The 22,988-nt window shown below is 46.8% G+C and overlaps 2 protein-coding genes across 4 annotated transcripts; one reads left to right on the top strand and one right to left on the bottom strand.

The window, feature by feature from the left end:
• Positions 1–4,930: 4,930 nt before the first annotated feature.
• On the bottom strand, positions 4,931–12,425 carry LOC308413950 (uncharacterized protein). Of its 3 annotated transcripts, none has more exons than XM_080909102.1 (4): positions 12,170–12,425; positions 11,364–11,421; positions 8,567–8,693; positions 4,931–6,523 (listed from the first exon to the last, which is right to left on the bottom strand). In XM_080909102.1, the coding sequence occupies exons 2-4, from the start codon at positions 11,376–11,378 to the stop codon at positions 5,067–5,069; spliced, it is 1,599 nt and encodes a 532-aa protein (XP_080765228.1). In that variant the 5' UTR covers positions 11,379–11,421; positions 12,170–12,425; the 3' UTR covers positions 4,931–5,066. The 3 variants fall into 3 exon arrangements, with proteins under 3 accessions (XP_080765228.1, XP_080765227.1, XP_080765226.1); XM_080909101.1 differs by having other exon boundaries at positions 12,149–12,425; XM_080909100.1 differs by having other exon boundaries at positions 12,142–12,425.
• Positions 12,426–15,575: 3,150 nt separating this feature from the next.
• LOC308413953 (zinc finger protein 222-like) lies at positions 15,576–20,109 on the top strand. The gene is made up of 5 exons (XM_080909107.1): positions 15,576–15,621; positions 17,018–17,075; positions 19,305–19,370; positions 19,666–19,792; positions 19,975–20,109. Exons 2-5 carry the CDS (start codon positions 17,061–17,063, stop codon positions 20,007–20,009), a joined length of 243 nt encoding a protein of 80 aa, XP_080765233.1. The 5' UTR covers positions 15,576–15,621; positions 17,018–17,060; the 3' UTR covers positions 20,010–20,109.
• The last annotated feature ends 2,879 nt before the right edge of the window (positions 20,110–22,988 follow it).

Genomic DNA, 22,988 nt, shown 5'->3' on the forward strand with positions numbered 1-22,988 from the left:
TGACCCTGTCTGGTATCTTTTTCTAGACAAGGATAAACAAAGGCCTTCTCGTGGCGAATAGGATAACAATGATGGGGATTCAGAAATGATTCCAGCTTCCAGAAATGACTCCAGCTTCAGGAATAATGGTGGCGTTCCTTAAAGGAGTGTAGGTGACAGGCTAATAGTATTAGAACAGATTTAGAGGAAGATGGTTAGACAAATAGTGCTCATCACCATGACTGAGAACTCAGGAAAGCAGGTCCTTGTGCTACGAGTAATAGTGGACGACAGCTGGACTGCTGTGGAGTGTGTCTCCCCAGCACTGACTTAGCACTTCTCCAAGCCCAGGAAGGATCCCCACACATCGTGAAGTTCACCTTTCCTGGACCTGTGAGTTGTGTCTGCTTCCCGGTCTAATGGGTCTCCCTCATCCTCAGGATAACTGTTCAGTGTGGAAGAACCTACTACTCCACACACTGGGGCAGGTCTGTTCCTTCGGCTTCCAATCTGAAGTTTCTTTGGTTGCTTTAGCAACTTTAAAAACACCCATGTGCTTGCTGATTTGGGTCACTCAGAACTAGCAAGGCTGCTCATAGCTTCCAGTGACCAGGCCATACCAAAAAGATGAGAACAGCCACTAAACTTTTGTCAGCTACCCTAGTTGGCCACTGAATGAACTTCCTTACCAACGCTTGCATGGACGCAGGTGAAGTGGAAAATCCTAGTTCTTTGGAAAGTTAGTTTTGTCAAATGATGTTTTTCCTGGGGCCAACGGGTGAAAGGACGTCTTGCTAAAGCAGACACATGAAAGAATGTTTCCCTGAAGCAGACACGGGTGGGAGGACGTTTTGATATAGCAGCACATGTGAAAGGATATTTGAGGAAGGAGTATAGATGTGATACCAACCAGTGGGAGACAAACAGCGGGCATTGGTTTGGTGTGCACCGCCTCGCTGTTCTTTACTAAAGGCACAGACGTGCTTGCTCCCCTTCCATAGCATCATGGCAGCACTGACACTGAAACCCACCCAAGAACTGCCTGTGAGGTTCCTGTGCCAGCCTTGCCTAAGGCCGGTGGGTGAGCCTGGTGGTTTCCTTAGGATTAAACAACAGTTGCCTGGCATCTGCTTGCCAAAAGAACTGAACTGTAGCAGCCTGTTTGTGTGTGGTGTCTGCCTGCCTAGAGGACTGGTCTTTAGATGCTGAGCCGTGTGTCTGCTCCAGGACTGAACTTCTGCCAAAGATCAAGCTCACCTGAAGCAAGTATTGCTAAACAGGTCCCCCCGACCCCATCCTAAAAACTTTTCTCTTCCATTACCTCTGCTGGGTGGTGGGCTAGAGAAGAGGTTGGACTCTTGTTAAAAGTAGGTTGCGGGCTGAAGAGATGGCTCATACACTGTCACCACCAAACACTCTTCTATCATAACTTCTCTCTGTCCTCTGCCATCTTCCAGTCCCTGATATTAATTAGAATCCCAGAAAATGAAGATTGTCAAACTCCTAAGACAGAAAAGAGACTTCTCAAGTGAGGTTACATCAAACACTACAAAGACAGAAAAAAGAAACTATGTTGTATACAGCAGGAAAAAACTGCTGCAGATGGTCATTTTGACACAACCTAAGATGCCAGCTAAAGGGAATGTTAATACAAGAATTGTCTCCACAATATTAGCCTATGAGAAGTTCAGTGCCATATTACGATTCCTAATCATTACTACAGAACAGTCCTGTCCACAATAGGTAGTACTAATGCTTCTTCAGGTCAAGTATGGTTAACATAAGGTAAGTGGGCAATTTAGGGGAGCATGTCAATAAGCGACACTCCACTATAGTCTCTACTTCAATTCCTTCCTCAGGGACCTGTTGGATCAGCCGTCTTAGCTTCCTAAGACAATAGCTGTCATGATGAATGACTCCATTTCCTACTTTTGCTCAGTGCTTTCTCACAGCCAGGGAGAAGAAAACATAAGCAAACTCATCACAGTGAGAGTGGAACCATCAGCATAAACTGTAACAAGGAAGGCACAGAACAATCTATTCTATGTCAATGTGTTAACGACATAAAAGACACCTACAGCTAACCCAGATTTGAATATCCAACTCATACCCTCCACATTCGAAGGAAGAATGAAACTTTCCTTGGTGACACTCCAGAAATCACGATCTCCTGACAAGATTACCTGAAGATGACAAATACACCGAGGCAAGAGGTGAAGGACACTATGGGGCCACAAAAGGAATCAACTACACTATTAAAGAAGCAAATGACTGTTAGGCATTTGACAAACACTACAAAACACACAGGAATTAAGACTGGTCCATCAATTTGCATCCTGAATAATGGCCTCAATTCTCTATGAAAAACCACAGAAATAAAGATAGGAATAAAAAAGCCTATCTCCTGTCTGTCTGTGTGTCCGTCTATCTATCTGCCCAGACTCCTCCTCGAAGTTCTGATGATGTTCTATTCCTCTTTCGACTACACTGCAAGAGACAACATGTGTGTGAAAACACTAGAACTGAAACCTTGAGGAACCTTCCTCCTTCACTTGTCAGGAAATGCATCACTGTATTGAAAAGTGAACACTACAGAAGATGTCATAAATGGTCGAATTTTGACCCTGAAAGAATATGGTGGCCTGAAGTCCAAAGGCATTCCAGGGATCCTGTGAATATTGATACTAGTACAGTAGTGGTTTATCCATCACTAATCAACACTGAGCTATTTGCACTGAAGGGTATTTCTGCTGAGGCTGACAAGCAAACTGCTTCTACATTTGCTTGGTGTACACAAGCTCCAGGTAAAGCTGTAGCATCTTAACTGACAGAACAAAATCACTGACTCGATTGTCTTTATAAAGATTGGAACAATGGGCATTGTTACTGGGGACAGTGCTTTGTGAGGCTCATAGAATAAGATAGATAACTGCACGGAGAAACCAGGATGAGATCCACAGTAAACCTACTGATGAGTGAACAAAGGCAGATATAACACTACACAAAATGAGAAACACCATAAGATGTCTCTATATTTCTACACAAACAACTAAACACATTCCAGTGAATGAAAATATGCTCTACTATGAAATCAGCTGTTCTATTTTTCTGTTCTAAGAAATCCTGTACAATGAAAGAACTTCTGGAGGCATTAACATCCCTGACTTCAAGCTGTACGACAGAGCAGTACTAATAAAATTGCAGGGCACTGGATTACAAACAGATAAGTTGAAAAATAGAACCAAACTAAAAAACCCCAGAAACGAACCCATGCACCTAAGGACACTTGATTTTTGACAAAGAAATAAAGATGGTGCATATATGAAATATATTCATTTGCCAAATTCAACTTCTTTGTGTATCTTTTGGTTACTCCCTTCAGATGATGGAGTTTGGTTATAAAAGACAAGCAAGATGTTTTCTCATTGTTTCCCCCTTGACTTGTTGCTATGTGACAGAAAAATCCCCTTTTAAATGTTTGCTGTTAACATGGTGTTTCTTACAAAATTCTGAAGGTTCTCCCACATTTCCAGTTTGCAAGGAGCCATCAAGGAGAAGCTAAACACTAGCAAGTTACCTTTTTGAGATAGTTCCGCGATGATTTAAATCTAGTTTAGGCAAGGGCAAGAAGAATTTCATTTTAGGAATGATTCCTGTTCTTCATAGGGTTTTAGTTATTATTAAATATGTATAACCATCACTAGGTATTACCCCACCCTTTTGAGCAGATTTTTGTAGAACAGTGAAGATGTCCTGTCTTGTAGTGATGCCATGTAGACGAAGAAATGATTTATTAACTCTTAATAATGATCCTATGAGAATTTCAAAAATTAGCTATTATTAAGCGCTTTTATTATAAGACTGCTATTAAGTCCTCTCTGATAATCAAAACTGCAATCAGAACGCTGCAAGTCTTCACCGGTTAATTGCTTCTGAGAGAGCAAGCAGCATTTAAATTTAGAGTACATTCTAAGAGATTTTAAAACAATTAACGAAAGGTCTTAAAAAAGGAACTAACGATTTACTGTCGGTACAAGAAGATAAAATATTGAATGGGTTTACCTGTACAAAACTGCACAATAAGTTTATCACAAGAGATATGATTTTTAACTCTCCATGAACCTGTAGAGCTGGCGACAGATGATGAATGCTTAGCCACTTACTCCTAATGGACACACATGTCAACATTCTCTGTTGTAAACTTTTTATTCAATTCATGGTTTGAATTTATGTGTAAACTTGTGAAGAACTTTTTACCATGTGATCATGTATTCTGAAAAAATGTATGAGTGCTAAGGACAAAGGGCAGAGAGGGGCTTAGGATAGAGCAGCCATGTAAGAATTTGGGTAAGTGCCCTAGTGGCCACTTCCCTGACTAGGAAGAAATGAAATATAGATTTTAAGGATGCAGTATAGATTTTAAGGAAGTTAACTCTGGAATGCTTGAGGGTAGTGTTTGCTAGCCACGGGAAGGGTTTACAGTGCCCAGGTTTGGAGCTAGCCAGGGCATAACAAAATTAACTAGCCTGTGTGTGCATTCCTGCGTCTTTCATTTGAGAGCTCTTGGGCAGGTGTGTGAGGACAGCCTGTAGGAAGCTAGAGCAGTTCACTTCTTTCATGCTACACATCCCCTGACTATACTTTATAGAACGAAAAAGTAAGGCCCCTTGTGAAAATCACAAGCCTCTAATAAAATAAAGAGTACTAACTGGACAATTAAAAAAAAAAAAAAAAAAAAAAAAGACTGGATGGGTCTTCAGAAGCCTACTTCAGCCACTGTCATCTGCACCTGCTTTACCCGTGCCAGAGACCTCAGCAAAAGAAGACACTGAAGACATGGGTGCTGATTGTATCTGACTGGAATTTTAATTTAATATCCAGGTAGTTAATATAGGAAATATAAAATTGTTAAGTATAAATCTTTATGTATCATTTCCTATCAGGATGCTATTTGACTAATTGTATAATTTCACCATGTGTCATAAGGCTTTTACTCATTTTATATTTGCTAACTTATACTTTGTTTTCAATTATTTTCTCACAGCCTTGCTATAATGATCCTGATATGTTTACACTACAACAGACTGTTAATTGTGAGGCCTGATTGAAGCCCTTCCCATACTGCTGTCAGTATAGGGTTTCTCTCCTGTGTGGACCTTCCGGTGAGCAGTAAGCCCCGAGCTCCAGATGAATTCCTTCCCACACTCCTCACACTTGAAAGGCTTTTCCCCAGTGTGAACTCTCTGATGAACTTGGAGACCAGACTTCTGGCTGAAGGCTTTCCCACATCTTTCACATTTGTAGGGCTTCTCCCCAGTGTGCACCCTCTGGTGGGACTGGAGGTTCCAGGCCTGACTGAACCGCTTCTGGCATGCATTGCATTTGAATGGCTTCTCACCAGTATGAACCCTTTGATGAACCTGTAGCCGAGAGGGAAGACTGAAGCCTTTCCCACAGTCCTCACATTTATAGGGTTTCTCCTCAGTGTGGACTCTCTGATGGGTGTGAAGCTTTGAGCTACAGGTGAAGCCTTTGCCACAGTCTCCACACTTATATGGCTTCTCTCCCAAGTGCATTCCCTGGTGACTCTGAAGATGTGAGCTCCGGCCGGAGCCCTTCTCACACACGCTGCAGTGACATGGCTTCCCTCCTGTATGCATCCGCTGATGTCTTTGGAAGCTTGAGGCTGAACTGAAACCCTTCCCACACTCCTCACACTTATATGGCTTCTCTCCTGTGTGGACCCGCTGATGGCTGTGGAGGTTGAAACTCAAGCTGAAGCGCTTCCCACACTCGCCACACTTGTAAGGTTTCTCCTCAGTGTGGATTCTCTGGTGGGTGTGAAGGTTTGAACTCCAGGTGAAGCATTTGCCACAGTCCCCACACTTATACGGCTTCTCTCCCGTGTGAATTCTCTCGTGGGCCTGGAGGTGTGACCACCGCATGAAGTCCTTCTCACACACCTCACACCTGTACGGCTTCTCCCTAGTGTGCAGTCTCTGGTGAGTCTGGAGAGCTGAACTCTGACTGAAACCTTTGCCACACTCTTGACACCAGAAGCGCTTTTCTCCTTGAGGAACACTTTGTGGAACAGGGACACTGGAGCTATGCCTGGTGTCCTCCTGTGGACTGTGTACAGGTGAACGCTCAGATGACAGCTGTGGCTTGTTTTTCATCAGAGTCTGCAGACACTGTTTCTGAGGGTTCTGTGTTTTCCTACCATGTGTTTTACTCCAACAACCCTGGGCTCTCCCTAACAGTAATTCCTGATTTTCTGTAATGCTGCAATGGTCACTGGTCAGAATGTCAAGAGAACTGTCTTCCTTGGAAGCCCGGGGAGGCTCTGCTGCTCCCCTGTGGCAGGAGGGGTGGCATTGCTCAAGGAAGGTAGAAGCCTTTCCTTGAGTGCTGACTACAGCTTCCAGTGCTCTGGTTAGTTGGTTCATATCACGGCTTGTTCTTTCCCAGCACAGAAGCTGCCCCAGTGACCGGCACGTCACTCCTGATACGTCAACAGTATTCAGCTTATGTGGACTCTGGCCTCCTGAAAGAACAGAGGATAGAAGGTAATATCAGCAAGGGTGGGGCACTGGTTCTCTCTGGAAACATTAACTAGAGACCAGCATCAAAGATGAAGAGGCAAGAGTTCTGAGGAAGAAAAATCTACAACAAACAGAGCGCACATTCAAGAGCCAGCAACAGTTGACCATGAAACTGTGGGGAAAGAGAAAACCAGTCCTAACCTGACTCATCCTCCTTATGAGAGTGTCATGGGAGGGCCCAGGGAGCTTTGGAAGCTGAGGAAAAGACACAGCATATACAGGGATCACACAGAACAGCAAAGGCCCAAACAATGATGTCCAGTGTGAGGAAGTGACTGTGTTTCAGAGAACATGGGGAGGAGGAGAGGGGAATAAGTTCATCTCACAAGCAGGCTTGGAAACCATGAGAGCTATAGCGTTTAACTGGCAAGACTCAAAATGAATGGGTGATTCAAACTGCAGATTAGACAAGAGCCTCTCTGGGAAAAGGGCAGAGGGCACGGGAATAAGCAAGTGGGTTTCTTTAAACACTTATTTCTTTAAACAAGTGAATCAGGAGATCCGTGTTCCCAGGATGCAGCTAAGAGGCTTGTACTACACATTGGGAGCGGTTAGTTGTTAAAGAAAAAGGTAGGGGGTGGGGTTACAGGTCGGGAGGGGGTGCTCTTGTGAGGGACGGGGAAGGCTTTATAGGGATAGAGATTGCTAAAGGTACACATGGGGCACAGGCATCACAGAGCTGTCGCTCAAAGTATGAACCATTCCAATCTGGTGAATGTCACTATGACTGAAACTACGTCTGTGCTAACAAGTGTGGGGGTGCTCACACACCACGGGGGCAAGTGCAGAGTGGGGAGATTGAGCAGGACACGCGTGTAAAGCTGCCTCTCAGAAGGGCTGTGAGGACTGCTGTGAAGACAGATGCAGGGAGTGGAGGGAAAGGCCAAGGGGATGGGAAAGGTCCATGACAGAGCAATGGAACCTCAGGGAAAGCTGCTAATGGAGTGGAAGCAGCCCAAGGGGAAGAAGTGTGACAAAGTCAACAGAGCTGAAAGGAGGTGGAGAGCCGCAGGGCGCTGTGACGTCACACTGATGCATTGGGAGTTTGCTCTCCTGTTTCTGTGGTTTCGGTGAAGTATTTCCTCACCTGGCTCCTTTTACAATGGTACAGCCTGTGCCACCGGATGTTGGATTCCATCATCAGCTGTTTGATTTTGGTTTTATAGGGGCTTCATGTAAGAGATTGCATGAGTCTCACAAGAGACACTGAACTATGATTTTTTAAAACAGGGTGGCGACTGAGAGGACTGTGGTGGGACTGAAGGCATTTTGCATTCTGCTATGGCTACAGGCCGATGGGGTCCGGGAGCGGGATGTGGTGGTGGGAATAGGTACGGACTCCGGAGACGTCAAGAAGACGCAAGACTTGAAGGTGTCAAAGGGGAGGCCTTGTTGGAGGACGGTTGTCAGTGGAATGGGTTTGATAGTTTAAAATACTCGGCGCAGGCTCAGGATCTCTCTTTCTGCTGCCTACACATCTGGATGTAGAATTCGTGGCTACCATGTCTGCCTGAATGCGGCCATGCTCCTCATCATAATAGCCTACTAAACCTCAGAAACCGGAGTAAGGACCAACTAAATGCTTTCCTTTATGGTTATAGCATTGACTAAGCGATAGACACACACACACACACGCACACGCACACACACCAGAAATGTTAAGTGCAGTCTGAAAAAGTAGAGTGGAAATAGAAAAGTGACTCAGCCACACACATCAATGGACGCTTTTCCAGAGGACCCAGGGTGGGTTCGCAGCACCCATGTGCTGGCTCACAACCATCCATGAGGCCAGTTCCAGGGATCCGATGCCCTCTTCTGGCCTCTGTGGGTACCGCGAGTGAACGTGGCACAGACACACATGCAGACAAACACTCAAATAGACATAAAGTACAAACCAAGTCAACCTAAAAGGAAAGCAGTGGAGCCCAACAGACACACGGGATGTGAACGTCCGACATCGCCAAGGACACAGGGACCGTCCTCACCCACGGCCAGGAGGTTCCTGAAGTTCTCCAGCATCACATCGTGGTACAGCTTCCTCTGGGCAGCGTCCAGAAGCTGCATCTCCTCCTCACTGAAGACCACGGCCACGTCCCTGAACGTCACTGCCTCCTGTCACAGCAAACACGTGACACCTCAGTTCCATTCTCGATGTCACTAGTTCCTGAGCACTTGTCTACACAGAGCCTGTTGTCTTAGTTACAGTTTCTATTGGGGGGACTAATCACCATGAATAAAAAGGCAAGTTGGGAACAGTTTCTTAGGCTTACACTTCCATATTCCTGTTCATTGTTGAAGGAAGTCAGAATGGTAACTCAGGCAGGGCTGGGCCCTGGAGGAAAGAGCTGATGGTCATGGGCAGCTGCTGCTTCCTGGCTTGCTCATTATGGCTTGCTGAGACTGCTTTCTTATAGAACACAGGACCATCAGACCAGGGATGGCCCCACCCACAGGGGGCTGGGCCTCCACACCATTGTCTAAATAATAAAATGCCTAACAGCTGGTTCCTCTCAGGGCATTTCCTCCATTGAGGCTCCTTCCTCTCTGATGACTCTAGCTGGTGTGAACGTGACCGACATCACCAGCCAGAACACCTATTCCCCCATTTCCATGGCTACAGAGGGGATAAAGAGCAAAGGAGAAAACACTGTGCGGGGAACTTGGTGTCATTTCCACAGCTGGGTCACGAGGTCCAGTGCATTGACCAGGAAGTCACCGATTTCAGAATCAGGGAGCATCAACCCATGTAAGGAGTCATGTGCTGACTTATACTGCAGACTCTTGGCAGTGCCTGGCTCCTCCCACTCCTATGATGCTCGGCTCTTCTTGGTCAGTAAAGCTCGGGTTACCTTCATCCCCAAATCCAAAGGCTCTGAAACCCATTCCATGAATGATGATCGTCTTTAAAACTTTTTGTGTTGAGCCTGATTACGAATCTCAGATCCAGAGTTCTTTATTAATAGTTTATGCAAATATTCCCAAATCCAAACATTCTCCAATGAATGAAGTACTTGTGTGTCCAGAAGTATCTGGTGGATGGCACGAGTTTGAATTGCTCATCAAGTCCTGAGCCCTGTCAATCTAACAGGCTGGACTGGCTGGTTTTGTGTCAACTTCACACAACCTAATGTCATCTAAAAGGAGGGAACCTCAATTATGAAAATATCCTAACCTGAGTGAGTAATGGTGGTGCACCTTTTTAATCTCAGCGCTTGGGAGGGAGAGGCAGGCTGTTGTCTCTGGATTTGAAGGCAGCCTAGACTATAGAGTTTCAGAACAGCCAGGACTATGTGGAGAAACCCTGTCTCCAAAAAATAACCAAAAAAGAAAATGCCTCTATAGGATCTAGAGGTTAAGTATTTTCTCAATTAGTGATTGATGGGAAGGGCCCAGCCCATTGTGGGTGGGGCCATCTCTGGGTATAAGAAAGAAAGCTGAGCAAACCATAGGGAACAAGCCAGTAATTAGCACGCCTCCATGGCCTCTGCATCAGCTCCTGCCTCCAGGTTTCTGCTTCGTTTGAATCCCTGTCCAGACTCCCTTCAAGGACAAACAGCAGTATGGATGGAAAGACAAATAAACTCTGTCCTTGCGTTAAGGTCACAGTGCTTTGTTGCACCAATAGAAAGGCTAAGGCAGACTGTGGTTGGGCCATGGCCTTAATCCCAGCATTCAGTAGCCAGAGGCTGGAGGATTTCCAAGTTCCAGGACAGCCTGGTTTACAGAGTGAGTTCCAAGGCAGCTTAGGCTACACAGACAAACTATCTTGGGAGAAGGGGAAGAGATAAAAGAAACCCTAACCCTTCAGAACTTTCTGGAAGAGACACAAAGCTTATTCTGTGTTCCTAGGAACACATCTCTGCCAACAGTAGTTGCATACAGGGACAAAGGTGTATGAGTAGTGGCTCTGTAAAGTTTAAGAACGTAGGTTCCATTCAAGGCTCTGGCCTGTTTTGCTTGGGCAACTTCTCAGTGCCTCAGTTTACCTATCTGCATAACAGTACCTCCATCCCAATGTGCCCGAAGGGATTAAATGAGACCACGACCTAGGACACTTGTATGGCATGCATCAAGCAGCCAGTACATCCAACAGCATCATCATCGTCTGTAATATGCCGATCATGGCCACACGGTGATCCATGAAGGCTGCAGTGTATGTGTGTTTAATTCACCATATATATGCACACACAAAATGCAAAACAAAAATGTAATTAAGTTAGTGAAAATTCAGAAATCCACCATTTTTAATTACCTACCCAAGTACCCCAAAACACAACGATAATACAAAAATTTATAAATCACACAAATAGGGAAGACTGTACTTATTTGCAAATTGAAATTAGGCAAACCTTGGAAAATGAAGTCACTTTTTAAATTTAAGTGAACTTAACTTTTTTTTTTTTAAAACATGTGTGACTGTGTGTACCTTGTATGCTAGTGCCCTGGGAGGCCTGAAGAGGGCGCTGCAGTTGGAGTTACAGGCAGTTGGAAGCCTGCAGATGTGGGTGCTGGGAACAAACTGAGCCAGTGCCCTTTCTGAAGCTCTCTCCAGCCCACTTCTCTGATTCTTTTAATTTATCCTTTTACACTTTCCTGTGTGCAGTGCACTTGGAGCACGTGTCCCCTGTCCTCTCATCCCTCCTCCTACCAGACCTTTCCTCTCAGCAGCTTCCCCTCTTACTCCATGCAGTTCAGAGAGGCTCAGCTGCAGAGCCCTTCCCAGCATGCAGGGTCCGTTCTCAACCCTAGCGCTGAGGGGAATGGGGAAGCAACCCGACTCACCTGGAACTTGGTCATTGTTCTCTTCTCTTTGAGACAAGGCGGGGCTCTGGGAAGCAAGCTGGGGGAGGAAGGGCTCTGTGAGAACAGTGCTAGGTCAGTGGGTCCACATGGCTTCCTCAGCTTCCCCATCAGCCCCAAGTGCTGTGCCCGCTGTCCAGGCTTTTCTCCCTGCGGGTTACCAGACCCTCTCACCACATTCTGATTCTGGTGGCTTCAGAGATGCGGGCGCTCCTACCTCCACAATGCTGCCTGAGGTGATGGGATTCCCAGAAAAACCAATGATTAAGAAGCCCGGACTCTCTGATAAACGCTGTGTCATGACCTCTCAGAAGGGTCTGTCAACTGTGACATCTATCTTACATAGTATTATTTTCATACACGGGAGGGAAAATATCCCTGTCTGTCTCACTTAAAAGGTTTAATAACATTGTTCATCTGACAGCGCCTCTACAACGGCTCCTCTCCCAAATGCATAAAGGTAACAACCAACAAAGACCTAAAGCTCTGTAAGGAAAGGGGAGTTTGGCCCTGGGAGGTTGCTCAGCAGGTACAGGTGACTATCTCTGAAACTGAGCCTCTGAGTTCGAGTGTCTGGACCACACACAGTGGAAGGAGAGACTGGACTTCCTAAAGTTTCCTCCTGATCTTTTTATACAGGCTACGGCACACCTACCACACTCTAAGTAAGTAAATAAGTAAGTTAGTTAGTTAGTTCGGAAGTTAGTTAGTAAGTTAGTTAGTTGGTTAAGCAAGTAAGGAAGTAGGTAAATAAATTTACAAATCACATCAGAGCCAGAGTTGCCTACTCCTTAAGGCTTCAGGACACTGGCCATCTCTCAGCGCAGCTTCTGTGGGAAGTTGGACTCCGCCCGGGGCTCCAGGAGCAGCTGAGATGGGTCCAGGAATCCCGGGCAGCGCCACCTCAGGCAGAGCCCGGCCAGAGAGGACCGGCTGCCGCCGCCTCCTACTTCTCCCCAGTCGCGGACTCGGTCCCGAGGAGACACACCGGGAGCACCGGTCACAGAGCCACCGAACGCTCCAGGATCTCACTCCACCAGGCCGCCCTGCCTTGCGGAAGTGGAAGCGACTTTGGCGGCGGCTGGAGCGGGAATTGCCATTCCCAGAATGCCTCGGAGGAAGCGCCTAGCTCTGGTGCTCTTCTGGGACTACATTTCCCAGAATGCCAAGGTTTGGTCATGTCCCATGCTGTTTCAACTATAGTTAGGTAGTTAGGTCCCTGGAAATGGCTTTTGGCAGCTTGTTTTCCTGAATTGCTTTTCCGTTTCTTTTTGTTTGTTTGTTTGTTTTTCATTTGTAGAATTCTGTGAATAATACGTAGGTACGTTTTTGTTTTTGATAGTCGCTTTTCATTTTCTATTATTGACCCCCCCCCCCAGACAGTTTCTCTGTATATATCTGGCTGCCTGTATATATCTATTCTCTCTCTAAACCAGGGTGACAGTGAACTCAGAGGCAATCCCCTCCCCCCCCGCTCTGCCTCCGAAGTGCTGAGATTAGGGCATGGACCGGGCTGGAGAGATGGTTCATAAATTAATAGCACTGACTGCTCTTCCAGAGGTCCTGAGTTTAAATCCAAGCAACCACATGGTGGCTCACAACAGTGTGTAACAGGATCTGATGCCCTCTTCTGGTGTTTCTGAAGACAGCTACAGTGTACTCATAATAAATAAATCTTTAAAAACAACAACAACAGCAACAAAAAAGCAGGATGGAACACCATGCCCTGCTGTGGATACTTTTTAAACATTGAAGTACCCTATTATAGTGCATTCTAAAAGCTAAAATGTCAACTGTGAAGAGATAGGAGTGTGATTCAGCAGCAGAATGAGAGTTGCCTTCACAGGATCCCCGTGAGGTGTGAGGGTACCGCACCTGCCTAGAATCTTCTGGGAAAGTGTCCTGGTGTTACAATACATGCTATTTTTTTTTTTCAGTGTTACCTTCCTGTGAAGAGACACCATCACCAAGGCAATTCTTAAAATAGAGAATTTTTTATTTGGGGTCTTGTTCACCCTTTCAGATCTTAGTCATTTATCACCACAGCAGGAAGCATGAACCATTCAAATATTTGATCTCTGGGCAAAGGCTACTCTTATCCAAACCAACACACTCCACTCCCTAGTCCCCAAGGGTTATAGGTACCACACAATGCCTATGGCCAGCAAAATTGTTTGGCAGGAAAAGGCACTTGTGCAACCAAACTAAAGGACCTGAGTTCAAGCCTTGAAACACACGTAGTGGAAAAGGAGAACTTACCCCATTAGATTTCCTTTGTTCCTAGGAGACACACACACACACACACACTTACTAAAAAGAAACTACAAACTATAAGAAGACGGCTTACTTTGTCTCAGTTTCACTGAAAAGCCACTTCAGACCCCACCATGCTGCAGCAACTATGTTTATTAGCCCCTTGCCTGAAGGACAGTTCTCCTCAGTGTCACACTGTAATTCCCACTCCTCCCTAACACTTACCAAAAACATGACCATTCACTATGGATGGTCGAGGAACCCTGAGTCTCAGAATCTGCTGTAAATTGTAGGTCAGGTTATGGGTGTTTGTACAGAACAGTATGTCACAGAGAGAAGAGCATAAACTCTATTAATCTACTGGTATACACCATTCGATTCTTTTAAAAACCAGATTCATTTTTAAGTGTGTGGGGTGGGGGAGAGGGAGAGGGAGAAAGAGAGATAGAGGGAGAAAGAGAGAGAGAGGGAGGGAGGGGGGAAGGGAAGGAGGAAGAGAGAGAAAAAGAGAGGGAGGGAGGGAGGGAGGGAGAGAACACAAGAGGGTATCACGTCCCCTGGGGTTGGAGTTACAGGCTGTTTGTTGACACTAAGAGGTAGTAGGAAACCTCTACTACAAAGAGGCCTCTAGGAAACTGCAGCAATTTTATAAGGCATTTTCATTACTAAGGATTGAGGTAGGAGTGCCCCACCCCCTGTGAATGGGGCCATCCCTAGGTAGTTCCTAGGTTGTATAAAAAAGCAAGCTTAGCAACCAGGCCTGGTGGCCTTTGATGTCATCATCTCTTGGGAGGTGGAGGTAAAAGCATCTCAGCGAATTTCGGTCCAGCCTGGTCTACGTAGTGAGTTCCAGGACAGCCAGCACTGCATAGTGAGATCCCAAGCCATCCACAGCAAGCCTGTAGGCAGTGTTCCCATGGTTCCTGCTTCACTCCCTACTCCAGCTTCCCTCAGCGACTATGACTGTCCTGTGCAATTCAAATACCACCCCCCAGGTCATTTTGCTCAGTGTTTTATCATAGTAACAGACACCAATCTAGATTGGGAGTTTTCTTCTACTTTTGGAAATGTTTTCAGCGTCATGAGTTTTTGCTGCACTGCTTTGGCTCCTGGTGGATCACACCGTGCACCCTCCCAGGAGCTATCTTTGGTCCGAAAATGAAATACAGACACATATTAGCTTCCTTCTTGGTTACCTTAAAGGCTGGAAACTTCTAAATCTACACCTGCTACCCCAGGCCTGATCGGGAAAATGGCCACTTAGCCCAAGTCTCACATGGCTGGTTAGGTTAGCTTTATTTCCTGTCGCTCCCACACCCCATCCCTCCACCCCAGTCATGGTGATTCTCTACCTTCCACTCTGTGTCCTCACCCAGGCAACTCTAAGGGTTCCTACATGTGCTTAGCCATTGACCTTTGGCACATTATTGGTTGATCACTATCCAACTAGGAACAAGGATCTTTAGCATTTGGACAATTAGCAATTCAATATTCCTGATTGAATCGAAGCCTTAGAACCAATCTCCAACACCTCAATTTTTTGGTCCAAACAATTGAGTACAACCATACAATTATGTAAATTATAGAGTATGGTATACAATTAACATCCAGTTCATCATATTTGTCAATTAAAGTACTCTACCATCATTTCTAACTTAAAGAATTTAGGACGATTTGTCTTGTCTAGGTGGGCAGATTGTATCTCTCAAGGAAATAAGGCGGAATATGACTAAAGACTGTTGACTCTGTCCCACGCCCTCCTTACAATGTGAGGTTAGCACTTATACATCTCCCAAAAAGCAATTTCCATTGACTTCACTCTAGTTAAAATAGCTTGGTTCTTTCTCATTCTGGGAAATGTAGTCCCACAAATGTAGTCTCATCAAAGCTATGAGGTCCCGCTGCGGCATTCTGGGAATTGTAGTTCTGGAGCCATCTGCAGCCGCCTTTGCTTCAGCTCGGGGAGCCTATGCTGCCTGGCAGTGAGGTGAGAGCTTGGAGCATTTCTCAGACCTTCTGTGCTCTGGTGCCCCAATGTGTCTTCTCAGGGAGGATTCCGCATTCCGGGGAGAAGCAGGGCAACGGTGGCAGTGGCCGGTCTTCTCTGGCCGGGCTCTGCCTGAGGTGGCGCTGCCCGGGATTCCTGGACCCATCTCAGCTGCTCCTGGAGCCCCGGGCGGAGTCCAACTTCCCACAGAAGCTGCGCTGAGAGATGACCAGTGTCATAAAGCCTTAAGTGGCAACTCTGGCTTTTATGTGACTTTTTTTTTTTTTTTTTTTTTGCATTTATTTATTTAAGAGGGAAGGGGTGTGTCGTGGCTTATGTATGGAGGTCAGAAGACAACTTGTGGGAATCAGGTCTCCCCTTGCACCATGTGGAGTCCAGGGACTCGAAATCACCATGTCAGGCTCAGCTGAAGTCACCTCTACCCTCTAAACCATCTTTCAGGGCCAAACTCCCGTTTCTTTAGAAAGGGCTTAGGTTTTTCTTGGTTATAATCTTTATGCATCTGGAAAAGAGACTTTGTGGAGGCTCTTGCAGATCAGTAACGTTTGCTAGTAATTAAGTCTTTTAGAGTTGGACACAGAGGAGGATATTTCACTCCCATGCATACAAACAGTACTATGTAAGATAGCTGTCACAGTTGACAGACCCTTCTGAGAGTGGTGGTGGTTGAAAGGAAAAGTCACCGGCACCAGTGTTGTAAAAAGATGACGTCCTGGGTTTCAGCACCAATGTTAGGGGAAGGATGAAGAGAGTGGGGGCATAAGGCCCATGGAGGTGCAGCGAGGCCTGGGGGCAAGGGAGATGCCTCTCGGGGGGCCCATGTTGGGAATCCCTTCCCCCTGAGGGACCAGCCACAAGACAGTATAGTACAGAATAGAGTTTATTCAGGTCATGGAGAGTTAAGAGGGTAGTAGAGGTAGAGAGAGAGAGAGAGAGAGAGAGAGAGAGAGAGAGAGAGAGGAGTAGAGGCGGGCCATGAGCACGTGGAGGGAGAAGGGGGAAAAGAAAGGGAAGAGGAGGGGTAGGGGTGGGAGAGCAGGGCTGCAAAAGGCCAAGAGGCCTAGAAAGGCAAGAGAGAGAGGAGGGGGCAAGCAGCCCCTTTTAGAGTGTCAGGTCACTGGGGCGGAGCATACCTGGCTACTGCCAGATAATTGAGGGGTGGGGTTTACAGAATCCCAAAACTCATGACACAGCATTCATCAGAGCACCCGAATGTCTGAAGCCACCAGAATCAGAATGTGGTGAGAGGGTCTGGTAACCCGCAGGGAGAAAAGCCTGGTCAGCGCGCACAGCACTTGGGGCTGATGGGGAAGCTGAGGAAGCCATGTGGACCCACTGACCTAGCACTGTTCTCACAGAGCCCTTCCTCCCCCAGCTTGCTTCCCAGAGCCCTGCCTTGTCTCAAAGAGAAGAGAACAATGACCAAGTTCCAGGTGAGTCGGTTGCTTCCCCATTCCCCTCAGCGCTAGGATTGAGAACGGACCCTGCATGCTGGGAAGGGCTCTGCAGCTGAGCCTCTCTGAACTGCATGGAGTAAGAGGGGAAGCTGCTGAGAGGAAAGGTCTGGTAGGAGGAGGGATAAGAGAGGACAGGGAACACGTGCTCCAAGTGCACTGCACACAGGAAAGTGTGAAAGGATAAATTAAAAGAATCAGAGAAGTGAGCTGGAGAGAGGCTCAGAGAGGGCACTGGCTCAGTTTGTTCCCAGCACCCACATCTGCAGGCTTCCAACTGCCTGTAACTCCAACTGCAGGGGATCCAGCGCCCTCTTCTGGCCTCCCAGGGCACCTGCACAACATGTACCCACAGACACAGGGCTTGTAAATATATTTTAAAAAATTAAGTTCACTTACATTTTAAAGGTGACATAATTTTCCACAGTTTGCCTAATTTTATTTTACAATTAAATAGGAGTTTCTTACACTCACATTTATGATTTTTTTGCATTATTATTGTGTGTGTGGTCTGTGAGCCTGTCTTGACTTTCTTCAACCTTGCTGAAGCTGTGTCTCTTGTTTTTGGTAGTCTGTGGAGACAGGCAGATACCTGGTGCTCAGTAGAGCCATCCTAGGCTAATTGGCAAGTTCCGTGCTACTAGAGGACCCTGTCCCCCAAACAAACAAAATACCTAGATAGCAGCTGAGGAAGGACACCAGAGGTTGTGCATGCTCACACATACATAAGTACATTCATATGCATGTATGCACACATGTATACACACATGCACACAGATCACTGGTCACCCTCACTTCCTGCACTGGGCATCCTGAGCATTCACACTCTGAACAACCGTGGAGCCTCTGGCTGCCGCCAGCTGCACAGCTTCCATAGTCGATCCAACTCTGGTGATGAAGGACTGAGAAGGACAGACTCACAGACGTGTGTGCAGACGAGCTGGGATCGAATGAGCCGTGTGCTCTGATGGAGACATGGCAGCAGCGTGGAAACTCAGCTCATGGATTAGACACGCTGAGCACCAGGGGTCACGATTCAGGAAACTGAAACCTGAGTCCTAATGCCAAGGGGAGGATCTGACGTGGTTCAGCCAAGCTCTCCAGCTCCGCAGTGCCGTCAGCTCCAGGGAGTAGGTGCTTGTTCTGCTGACAACAGTGGCTGTATTCCTGGGGAATTTGTAGGCAGTAGGATGCAGAACCCCTAAACTGGTCAGTTTAAAAATCTTGGGTACCTTGGTGTTTAAAAATAGCAGCTTGTCTGAAACTTCCACTTACTTAATTTCGTTCCTTCTATATTTATTGTGTGAATGTGGACGGTGCATTTTAAATTAATCCCTTCAGGGATATTGGGATGGAGGCACTGTTATACAGATGGGGAAACTGAGGCACTGAAAATTGCCCAAGCAAATCAGGCCAGGCCTTGAAGTGTGCGGGGAAGTCCATGAGGTTTCCAGAGCCTGCGCTGTCATCCATGTCCCTGAATGAGACTACAGTTGACAGCATTGTGTTCCTGCGAACAACGGATGAGCTGCTTGTCTGTTCTAGAAGGTTCCTGAAGGCCTGTGTCTTAATTAGGGTTTCTTACGTCTTCCTTTCTCTCCAACCTTAAGGCAGACTTTCTCGGCGTAGCCCTATCTGTCCTCGATTTCACTCTGTATACCAGGCCGGCCTTGAACTCAGAGATTGCCGTGCCTCTGCCTCCAGAGTGCTGGGATTAAAGCCACACACCACCACTGCTCACCTTAGTTAGGATTTCTACGGATGCAACAAAAACACCGTGACCAGAAAGGAGGTTGGGGAGGAAAAAGTGTATTAGCCTCACACTTCCATATTGTTGTATATCACTGAAGCAAGTCAGAACGGAAACTCAAACAGAGAAAGAACCTGGAGGCAGGAGCTGATACAGAAGCCATGGAGGGATGCTGCTCACTGGCTTGCTCCCCATGGCTTCCTCAGCCTGCTTTCTTATAGAACCCAGGACCACAAATCCAGGAATGGCCCCACCCACAATCGGCCTCCCCTATCAATTAACAATAAGCAAATGCCTTACAGCTGGACCTAATGGAGGTATTTTCTTCTTTTGATTTTTGTTGTTTGTTTCTTTTTATTTTTTGAGATAGGGTTTCTCTGGGTAGCCCTGACCATCCAGGAATACTCTGTAGACCAGACTGGACTAAAAGTCACAGAGAACCTGCCTCTGCCTCCCAGGTCCTGGGATTAAAGGTGTGGACCACCATCACTCAGTTTTGGAGGGTCTATAAGAAATCAGGCTGGGTAAGTCATGATGAACATTCCAGCAAGCAGAATGCATGGCTGTGCATGGCATCTGCATCACCTTCTGCCTCCGGGACCCGGCCCTGCTTCAGGCCCTGTCCTGACTTCCTTCAATAAGGGACAGGAATATGGAAGTGTAAGCCTAAGAAACTGTTCCCAACTTGCCTTTTTTATTCATGGTGATTAGTCCCCGCAATAGAAACCATAACTAAGACAACAGGCTCTGTGTAGACAAGTGCTCAGGGCCTAGTGACATCGAGAATGGAACTGAGGTGTCACGTGTTTGCTGTGACAGGAGGCAGTGACGTTCAGGGACGTGGCCGTGGTCTTCAGTGAGGAGGAGATACAGCTTCTGGACGCTGCCCAGAGGAAGCTGTACCACGATGTGATGCTGGAGAACTTCAGGAACCTCCTGGCCGTGGGTGAGGACGGTCCCTGTGTCCTTGGCGATGTCAGACGTTCACATCCTGTGTCTTAATTAGACCCTACTGATTGCATTTTAGGATTTTAGGTTTATTTATTTATTTTTTTTTTGTTTTTTTAATATATCTTTGAGTGTGTTGTCTGGCTTTCTGTGCATCACATTCATTTGTGGTCTTTACAGAAGAAAGAAGAGGGCACTCGGTACCCTGGACCTAGCACAGATGATGGTTGTGAACCAGCGCGTGGGTGCTGCCGACCTAAGCTGGGTCCTCTGCAAGAGCAGCAGTGCTCTGAATCACTGAGCTGTCTTTCCAGCCTTTAATTTATTTTTTAAAACTGCATTTTACACATAAATGCTGTGCTTTAACTAAGAATTTTAAACATTCCTTTTGGAGCATGCACCTCTCTCTCTCTCTCTCTCTCTCTCTCTCTCTCTCTCTCTCTCTCGTGTGTGTGTGTGTGTGTGTGTGTGTGTGTGTGTGTGTATGTGTGTGTGAGTGTGAATCAATGCCTTGTGTGTGTGTGTGAGTGTGAATCAATGCCTTGTGTGTGTGTGTGTGTGTATGTGTGTGTGAGTGTGAATCAATGCCTTGTGTGTGTGTGTGAGTGTGAATCAATGCCTTGTATGTGTGTGTGTGTGTGTGTGTGAGTGTGTGCGTGAATCAATGCCTTGACCATGGCAACTCCTATGAAAGAAAGCAGTTCATTGGGCTTGTTTCCTGTTCCTGAGGTGTATGTAGTCCATTATCATCGCGTTGGGGAGTATAGCAGCATCCTGGACAGTGGATCTGCAGGAACAAGGAAGTGAGAGACACTGGGCTTGGCTTGAGTGTTTGAAGCTCCAAAGACCACCCACTCTGACCCATTCCCTCCACCTCCTGATCCCTGCCAAGCCACACCCCATGGACCAAGCATTGAAACACGTGAATCTATAGGGGCCGTACCTATCCAAACCACCACATCCCGCTCCCTGGCCCACGTAGGCCTGTAGCCATAGCAGAATGCAAAATGCCTTCAGTCCCACCGCAGATGTCCCCAGAGTGTATCATAGTCTCAACCTAAAATACCGAAGTTCGAAGTCTCTTCCGAGACTCTTCTATACGGAGTATATCCTTCTATAAAATCAGAATTAAAAAGCAGATCACATGACTCAACATACAATGGCACAGACCATTGGAAAAGGAAGGAAAGACCATTGGAAAGTGAGGAAATTCTGCACCAAAACAAGACGAGAAACCAGGAGAGCAAACTCCCAATGCATCAGTGTGACGTCACAGTGCCCTGCGGCTCTCCACCTCCTTTCAGCTCTGTTGACTGCGTCACACTTCTTCCCCTTGGGCTGCTTCCACTCCGTGAGCAGCTTTCCCTGAGGTTCCATTCCTCTGGCTTCTCTGACCTCTTGAGGTCTCCACGGCAATCTTCACCTTCACAGCTTTACACAGTGGCCTCTCTGGGCCTCCACGCAGGGACACCCCGACACATGTGTGCCCTTTGTGGCTTTCCTTAGCTGCAGGGAGTTTCCACAAGCTCATTCCTGTGTCGTTGAACAAGACAGGAAAGTACAGCCACCAGACACCCCAACACTGCTTCTGTCCTTGTGTAGAGTGCCTCCTACCCCCTAAAATCAAAGAGTCCCATTACACTCCTCCCCGCCTCAGAATTTTGGCCTCCCATTTGGCTCAGTAAAATCAAGTTGTTTTTCTGGCAAGGTACAGCTATGTAGCCCAGATATTTGTGATCCTCCTGCCTCAACTTCCAAAGCACTAGGGGGCTTAATCCACTGCGCCTGACTGGACTCTCTGTTTTAGGCTCTCACACTCCAGTTCTGCTGATCCCCATCTCTTTTCCCGCTCCTCTCTCTGTGTCCCAGCTGTTGTTGCTTACGTTTTTTGTCCCAGAATGCCATTCCCTATTGGAGTGTTGTGATCCACCCCCCTCTGTCCTCTCTCTCTCTCTGTTCCCCTCCCCCTTCTCTCCCCTTCCACCACTCTGTGTGCGTGTGTTTGTGTACTCAGCAATCCTCACACACCCTGCTCTGAGACCCCGCTTTACACGCGTGTCCTGCTCACTCTCCTCCTTCTGCACTTGCTTCCGCTGGTGTCTGAGTGTCTGAGACCAGCTCAGTCAAACAACAGGTTCCCCAGGGCCGGAGTGAGGATTGAAAGAAAGGAGAGACAAGTCAGTAAAAATCGTAACATGACTTCGGCCAGGCCAAAGCCTCTGGGCCGAAGCGAAGCCTTCTTTGTTCAGTCCCTTTTTAAATCACTTTAATTACATGCAGAAAGATAAGATCGGTTCTGAGTCCGGGAACAAGCAAGTTAACAACCAAAGATCCCGAAATCATCTTTCTGGAGGCCAGGTGTAAAGGTCAGGGACAAAAATGGGGTCCAAGGAGACTGCTGCTCCTACATTCTCGAAACCTGCCCCGCCCTGAGCTACATTCCTGAGGGCACTACAAATGTTCTTCCTTCTAGGCTACATTCCCAAGGGTTCTGCCCTGAACTTCAGATGCAAATGTACTTCCTTTGTAGGACCCCCTTTCGGGGACCCCCACTCTAGTCTCGGGACACGGGGTTACCCAATGAAACGCGAGAGACCTTCTTGCTGCAAAAGCACGAGGTAGTTTAATGACGGAGCTCCGGGCCGATACGTATCTCACTCAGGAGACAGAGGCATCGAAAGCTGGAGGTTTTTATAGGGAGGGAGTTGGGGGGCTGGGAAGAAAAGCTTGCCCAACACTCACTACAGTCAGGAAGTCAGGAGCCTGAGCCCCACACAATGACCTCTTCACTCCATTCCCTCTTTGTGAGAGGATGGGCTCTTTCCAGGACCTGGCATTTACACAAGAATTAATTACACTCCAGGGTTCGGAAGTCCCAGGCACTGCGGTGTTTATACAAGATAAGTTACATCTTCACTAATGACTGTGAATTCCAGAGCTCCACAATCGATGGCGTCCAGGTGTCCAGAGGAGGCAGTTAAGCAGTTAAGCCCTAAATTTCCTAGCTAACAACTGACAAGATACTCCTCTCTATCTGTTCACTCCCGTTTTCCATCTCCTTGTATAAGAGGTAGCCTAGACAAATCATATTCAGACAATAGGAAACATTATTTCTCCTAAAAGAGCAGATTCAGCATTGCAGAGACTGCCAGATTGTGGAAGGTCTTAATTATTGAGGACTGAAATACACTATG

This window comes from Micromys minutus (assembly GCF_963924665.1).
Source record: "Micromys minutus genome assembly, chromosome: 32".
In the NCBI taxonomy this organism is placed as follows: Eukaryota; Metazoa; Chordata; class Mammalia; order Rodentia; family Muridae; genus Micromys; species Micromys minutus.

Excerpts from the sequence above, each read along its gene's own strand:
- LOC308413953 (XM_080909107.1), top strand. Across the intron at positions 19,371-19,665 it reads TCTATAAGAAATCAGGCTGG|GAGGCAGTGACGTTCAGGGA; the intron begins GTAAGTCATGAT and ends TTGCTGTGACAG. Across the intron at positions 19,793-19,974 it reads CAGGAACCTCCTGGCCGTGG|AAGAAAGAAGAGGGCACTCG; the intron begins GTGAGGACGGTC and ends TGGTCTTTACAG.
- LOC308413950 (XM_080909102.1), bottom strand. Across the intron at positions 6,524-8,566 it reads CAGGAACCTCCTGGCCGTGG|GAGGCCAGAGTCCACATAAG; the intron begins GTGAGGACGGTC and ends CTGTTCTTTCAG.